Source organism: Rhopalosiphum maidis, chromosome 2 (genome assembly GCF_003676215.2).
Source record: "Rhopalosiphum maidis isolate BTI-1 chromosome 2, ASM367621v3, whole genome shotgun sequence".
NCBI lineage: Eukaryota > Metazoa > Arthropoda > Insecta > Hemiptera > Aphididae > Rhopalosiphum > Rhopalosiphum maidis.
The window spans coordinates 34,467,138-34,475,138 of NC_040878.1; the positions used below are offsets into that span (position 1 = coordinate 34,467,138).

The 8,001-nt window shown below is 26.5% G+C and overlaps 1 protein-coding gene across 1 annotated transcript in view; it reads left to right on the forward strand.

Moving 5' to 3' along the window:
- LOC113553345 (thrombospondin type-1 domain-containing protein 4) overlaps positions 1-4,094 on the forward strand; it is a 59,805-nt gene extending 55,711 nt beyond the window's left edge. The window contains exons 11-19 of the mRNA XM_026956642.1: positions 36-178; positions 809-944; positions 1,057-1,291; positions 2,208-2,384; positions 2,646-2,810; positions 3,080-3,259; positions 3,341-3,488; positions 3,662-3,742; positions 3,830-4,094. Coding sequence (XP_026812443.1) covers positions 36-178; positions 809-944; positions 1,057-1,291; positions 2,208-2,384; positions 2,646-2,810; positions 3,080-3,259; positions 3,341-3,488; positions 3,662-3,742; positions 3,830-3,948 — 1,384 coding nt within the window. The 3' untranslated portion in view covers positions 3,949-4,094. The remainder of the gene's footprint in view (positions 1-35; positions 179-808; positions 945-1,056; positions 1,292-2,207; positions 2,385-2,645; positions 2,811-3,079; positions 3,260-3,340; positions 3,489-3,661; positions 3,743-3,829) is intronic.
- Positions 4,095-8,001: the final 3,907 nt, after the last annotated feature.

Here is an 8,001-nt window from a genome sequence, read left to right on the forward strand (position 1 = left end):
GGTATGGATATAATAAGAAATATTTTATTTTGCAGAAAATTTAATCAGGACCAACCGCAAGCTGAGTATCAAGGATTCATCGGCGATGAAGCTGCAAAACCGCGAAACAAAGGCAGAAAAAAGAAGTTTATATGGAAATTGACCGGCTATTCTGAATGTACCAAGACTTGTGGTGGAGGTAATGAATCATAATTGTTTGTATAATTTAGTAACAGGTATCGTTATTTACGTATTCATATAAATCATGTCAAACTCGTATAAATAGCAATACATTTTATTGTAAGTTTAAAATAGTAACTCGTATAAATAGGCATGACTACAGTTTTCGGCAGAATATTTTACAAGGATTTATTTAAAACTAAAATACATAATATAATTTAGGCACTTATTTATATAAATTATACGAATACTAAGTATCAATATTTAATGTAAAAAGTAAGAAATGTTATAAATAAAATCATTTTATCATATTTATTTTTATTTAATATTGCATTAGTTAGGTAAATTTATATGGGATGAGTGCACGTATACTATACTATAATATACAAGATGTTATCATGTTAAGAAATAAAAAATATAAAACCTTTTTCTTCTCAAAAATATTATTTAAAGTTCTGTGACTTGCGGCATTTTTAATAATGATAAGACGAGTACTTATATATTATTAACTTTAAATTTAAAATTGTATAAAATATAAATATTGATTATATATCTATATATTTAACATATTTTACCGCACACACACACTCTGAATACTTATAATATATTACTAACATCTAATGGTGTTGATTTGACACATTTTTCATAGGGTATCAGACGTCCACAATGGTGTGCATCAAAGAACACAATCAGCAGCAGCAAATTGTCGCGGACAAACGGTGCCATGGACTGGAGAAACCTCAACCCCAAGTGCTCAGATGCAACGTGAAACCATGCGAGGCGCAGTAAGTACACTGTAAAATAACACTAGGACCCTGAAATTCGTTTTACTTACGAATACTATAATAATATTACAATAACATAATAATATATTGTACGCATTTTATTATTCTACAGGTGGTCAATCACGGATTGGAGTCCTTGCTCAGTTAGTTGTGGCCTGGGAGTCCAGACCCGGGAAATGGCGTGTAGGCAGCAAATTAATCCTTCTTTGACGATGAACGTGGCCGAGTCGGCATGTCCGTCACCCATGCCATCCAACGTTATTTTATCTAAAACCTGCCAGAGGCCACCTTGCGATTCCACCCAATCCGACAGCGGCTCGCATTGGATCGCTGGAACTTGGTCTAAAGTTAGTGTTAAAAACGTCTCAAAATTCTAGGAATTTTCAATATCTATCAAAATAATAGTTATTGTAGGATCTGGGTGAGCGATCGATATGTGGTTTTTGGATTTATAGTATTGAAGAAAACTATTAAGATTTTTTAATTATTTATTTAATTAAACACTATGAAGGGTCAATAGTACACGAAAATACGTATGTAACACACATAAAATATATCTCATTCATAACAAAGTATAATATAATTAATTAATTAATATACGTATCTACAGACTATAACAATATGTCAATATTACGATCGTAAGAATTTAAAACGTACTTATAATTGGTTTTAAAATAAAAATTATAGTTTTAACAAATGTTTATATTTAATGTGCCTAAATATATTGTATGTAAATAAACGATATTTTAACCAAGATAACAACATAGGTTTAATAGTGGTTTTTGCACATGAAATTACAAACATTTTAAGTGTGTTTAAAGAAGGTATTGAGCAAGCGTAATTTTCGAGACTTAAATTGATTCTCGAAGTACATTGCTGGAGATAGAAATCTCGGAGATAGATTTTATTGATAGTCGACTCGCATGACAAGGATCGTACAACAATAATTAATATTATACACGTAACTATCCAATAGTTTTAATATAAGTTACAAGTTAATAACATTTTAATTGTTCGTCACTATACACTAAATCTTTTAAAACCTTAATACGTAATTGAACGGTATATCATAGTATAGGTAAAATTATTGAAGCGTATAGTATAAAATTAGATGGAGGCATCGACCTCCACAACGGAGGAGTGTTTAGGTACGCCAATACAGGTCGGTGATGATTGTTTGTGAAATATTAATATTATACCACACTTATGGTGTTATATAGCGTGAATTTGCGATACAACGAAGTAACCTCATTTTTTTTTCAGTGTTCCACGACTTGCGGTACCGGCATTAAGTCAAGATCGGTAAGCTGTTCGTCAGCCAATGAAACCGAATGCAAGCCTAACGAAAAACCAGCGCATCAAACCACCTGCGACATGGGACCGTGCGCGATGGCCCTTTCCAACACTATTGGTTCATGGATTCTATCCGATTGGTCACAGGTATTAAATTAAAATGTGTTATTTACTTAAGTTATACATACTAAAATTATAAAATTATACTATACCATTATTAGGTATTATACATAGTTAATAATTATATAATTAGTTACTAAAATAAATAACATTTACAATAAAGTTTATTATAGAAACGATTTTAATATTTATAATTGTATATAAGTAATGTATATTAATTGGCGTATTTATAATATTATATGTGTAGAACTCTTGTAAAATATTAAAATAAATGTAAAATTTTTTCAGTGTTCAGAAACATGTGGTACAGGTATACAAACTAGAAAGGTTTATTGTTCACTAGGAATTGATCGTGAGAACGCATGTGATCAATCAATAAAACCAGAGGCTAGCAGAGCTTGCATGAGTGATAAAGACTGTAGTGGACTTTGGTTTACAGGACCTTGGTCGCAAGTAAGATTTTAATATTAAAATATTTAATGGTTTAAATCTCGTGTTAAATAATATTAACGTGCTTCTTGTTTATTTCACGTTAATCATGCTTATAACTTCTTGTTGAAAATTTTTGTTAGCTTAGCGTATTATGGTTTTGTATATGTATTTGTTTTCATTGATATACTATACCTAATATATCCTTCACATTACATATTGTTTCCTTAAGAAATATATTATTTATTACATATATTGTGTAATATAACACCCAATAATAAAACTATTTTTAGTGTTCTGAAATGTGTGGTTGGGGTAATCAAACGAGAACTTCAGTTTGTATGTCTTATGATCAAAAAGAATGGAAAGTAGTACCCCAGAGCCACTGTTCCGGCAAAGAAAAGCCGTCAATGATAATGTCGTGTTTCACCGAAAACTGCGATTCTAATTGGTTTACTTCGGAGTGGCTACCGGTACAGTAGAGTTTATACAGATTAGACTACCGATGAAGAAGGATGTCTTAAAATATATTATTATTATTATTATGTTTTTAGTGCTCGAGATCGTGCGACTTGGGTGTTCAGAAACGAGATGTCAAGTGTCTCAATGAAGTATTAAAACCATCGTTTGAATGTGATGAATCGAGCAAACCACCGGCCAGACGTTCTTGCAACTTAAGTCAATGCGTCAGTAGTTATTCAGGTAACGTAACTATAATATCACATATAAATATATCTAGTATAATCCATAGTTTTTTACAATGATGCGGAATTTATTATATGATAAAATTATTTTTATTTAACTTCACATAGTTTATTATTGTTTTACATTTTGGTTGAATAGAAATAAAATTATTTTTTTAACCTCATTTTCAGCATCAGTAACAAGTGAAGAAAGCCGAATCGAAAGAGAGAATAAGCCAATGTCAACTAGTACCCAACTACCATTGGATCAAGGTTAAATCTGTTTTATCTATACATCTGAAATCGAGATAATAGTGTGAGATGAAACTATAAATTCATATCTTTAATTTATGTTTACAGACGATCCTAAGTGCGTTGATATTCAACACAGAAATTGTAATTTCGTTGCCCAAGCCAGACTATGTTCTTACAAGTATTATAAAATTTCATGTTGCAACTCTTGTCGAAACAAAACGTAAATCAATCATAGTCAGACGTACCTAAATATTATTTGATTTTCAATTTTAGACATAATCAAGACGGCTAGTTTATAGTAATATATAATATTCGATAAATGTAAAAATAGTACCTATTTTAATGTACAATATGTTTGTACTTACCTATTATTTACAATTTACGTAATATGATTAAAACATTTTTATTTTTCAAACATGTTATGTACTAGATATAATGCATGTATAAATAATAATTAATATTATTAAGTATTTATCGTGTAAGTATTAAATATAAAAATGTAAATGTACTAATAAGGTATTAAAAATATTACATTTAATATCCAACCGAGTGTATCAAGAATCTCCAAATTTCAACAAGATAAGTATAATCATAATAGTATTAATCTAAAATATTTGTATTTGTTTTTTTTATTATTTTATTTTCGATAAAAATGTATACAATTTCAACAAAAAAACACACAACATTTATTTAGGATTTTGGTAAATGAAAAAACCATTTTAAGTCTTAATTAAATCTTTTTAATTTTAGTACGATTTAAGTAAGTAACAATCGTTTAATTCATTATTAGTCGAATATATTATTATTTATATGTATATTATGTGTTTTAATGTTAAGTATATTATGATTATGTGCGTTACACAATTTTAATTTAATTACATAAGACGTGTAATATAATAAAATAGGAATACACACATTTTTTTATTGTTCCTATTCGATTATCTAATAAACTAAATGTAATTTTTTTAATTATTTAATAATTATTATTATGCTTATCTAAGTTACAATTAGATTATTATATTAAAATCAGTGTATAGGTATTATATTATAGTATACAAAAGCTTAGTTTTAGTTTGCTTAAATCAGATTTAGATTTAATGAGTTTTATAAAATTATTGTTTTTTCAGTATTTCTAGATTAAAATTATCAATTCAATATGAATTAAAAATTTATAAATATACTATAATACTTACGTATTTCAATATATTTTTTTTCTTTTTATTGGCTTAAAAGTTTTAATAATACAATTCAGATGATATCTAGTTTTGTGATCTACTTAAATTGAATAAGTACCTACTATACTGTTATATTTTCAAAAAAAGTCTTATGCATAAAATACATTAATTCAAACACGTCAGTGTAACGTATGTAAAATAGTAACACTATTTATTTAATATTTCGTTAAGATATTATGCCCGTTGAGACATTAAAGAAGATTTACATTTAAATAATAAATTATAACTGAAAATAAACAATCGACATTTTTTTTATATAGCTAATCAGATCTTTGTAGATTTTGTAAAATAAAAATTGATTTATGTATATGACATAAAAATATTATGTCTTTGAAATGTTGGTACATACATTCAGGACAAAATAAAAACCGGAACATTAAATAAACAAAAATAGCGATTTTAGTATAAATATGTTAAAATATTGGCAAAACAAAAATACCTACAACAATTTTTATTATATAATTTATAATACGTTTATTACGTTCATACGTTTTACCAAAGAACGTGTTTGGTAGTTCTATGGTTATACTTATCGATGGGTACTGACCAGTTTTTAAGAACTATAAGGCCTTGTAACACTGTAATTATTATTTATTTATGTATTACAATGAAAATAATCAATTTAATTATAATACACGTTAAATCGATAACGAAAGCGACACAACCCAGTTCGCACGCCACGGAAATGTTTACATTGTTTACAGTATAACTGAACAAGCACGAAAATATTATAAAATTAGTTTAGGATTTGGTTAGTGTATGAAATACCTAGAATCTAGATCTTAGATGTGTTATATTCCACAGAATTATTCAAGTTTGAGTTTTTAACGTTACTATATTAATAAAAGTATTTTAAATTAAAAATAGTTTACAAGATTTATATTTATTTAATTCTTTACACATTTAAACAAAACAAACTGCACAAATAAAAAAAAATTAACTCTGATAGTTTTTTACGAGTGAGATCTTGTGAAAATTTAAGTTGCAAAACACATATATTTTATTTGCCGAGTACCGTGGGGTTTGCACAACTTCATGACAAATTCATTATACTAAAAGTTGTCATCATATTAGTATTAGATTTCGAGACTTGAATACTGCCTTTATTAAAGTACCTATAAAATAATATAATTTTACAGATAAATTCAAATAATCCATATTTCAAGTTTATTTATTGACTATTATTATATAAATAATCGTTTTGGAACAAATGCAGTTGCAGTTTAGTACCTATTCTTATTTTAAATTCTGAACTGACCGATATTCATCTATTGATTTTACAATTATGTGTTTTTTTAAATCCTTTTTTTTTGTTTAATTAATAAAAAAATCACGTTGATGATCTAACTAGTAAATGAATCGTTTGCATAAACACAACGAATCTTTGTTCATAGTAAGTTGTATATCACACAGTTCATCACATGTAACGTTTATTATTTATTTCCCGTTATTTTGTGGATATAAGAATTCTTTCGCCGTGAAAAATGCAATTTCTGTTACATATCTTACGTATCGGAGTTGCCTATTCATGACGCCTTTATATACATTTCAATATTATTGTGTACCGTGCATACTAGGATAATTTTAATTACCTGCACGAAAAAAGAAAACTTTGCTATATACCAATGTTTCATTACATCTCTGATTTATTTTTAAATTTTAAAAGTCAAGACTAAAACTTTTTATTATACAATCAATCAGTTTTGATTTGAATGTTAATTTTGATAAATACTCGTTAAAAAACATTTATAATATTTGTAAAATTTATATTATACACACCGGGAATACATAAAAAAATAATCACAAAAGAAATCGATTATTATCCGAACATTTTAATATTCGTAGTATAAACTGTAAATAAACCAGAAAGTAAAATAACCCAATAATTATCGATATAATAGCCTATAATATGTAATATGTATTAATTATTAATTAAATATTTGATATTCCGGTGAAGAAATGTTATGTTACCTTTAGTAAATATCAAAATGCATACTTTTTCAATGATGGAATATGAGTGATTATTTAAAATATACGATATACGTATAGAAAATATAGTTAGTTACCTAATTAGTAATCTCATATGTAGTGTTCATAAAATAAAATGTAAATTCATACTTGAAATATCAACTTACCGGGTAAAAATATTTATTTTTATATTATAATGATATTTCTTAGAAAACTTATTATTTACATTTTTTTATGTAACTATAAACAATATGAAAAGTCCATTTACAGAAATTAATCTTATATAATATTATTAATATCTTTATTTTGTTATTGGAGGTGGAATTATCGTAGTGCAAACTTCATTTTATTATGCATCCGACATCAAACGTATTCAAAATATTGTTTCAATTTATGGTGGTTAACATTCGCTCTGAGTGCTCTGTTTATTTCAATTATCCACATGGTTACTCATAGTGTAAATATTTCGATTTTAATTATTGGTGTTATTAATTATTTACAATGCGTTCAGAGATAATAACAAGTCATCCTAATTTTAATCAGCATTTAAATGATTGTTTAAACATAAACCATAAAAATATCAACAGTAAAACTCGTAAGAGGTATGTAAATTAATATCTATTGTAATATTATTTATAAGTTATATTATTAGTTATTACCTAATGATTAGAATAGTTAAATAGTTTTTCATATGAAAATTTAAAATCTTTAAAATTATTGATATTGAATTAATTTTTATATTATAAACAATAAATTATGAAGACAATTTTAACAAATAATTTTATTTGATAATATATCAAAAACTTTGTTGGTTTGAACATAGTAAATTAATAAAAGCCGTGAACATTTAAATTAGCATAAACTAATTTTGCGGATATATATTTGCATATTAAGCTAAGAAACTTAAAAATGGTATTGATATAAGTTATAAGTTATAATAAATCTTTCCATTTATCGTAATAATTTGCCCTTAAAGTTGCCCTTTAGATATGACCTTAATAAGTCATCGTAACTAGATTTTACTAAAATAGGAAAACTCACCATTGTTATAGTACTGAACCGTGTTATTGTGGT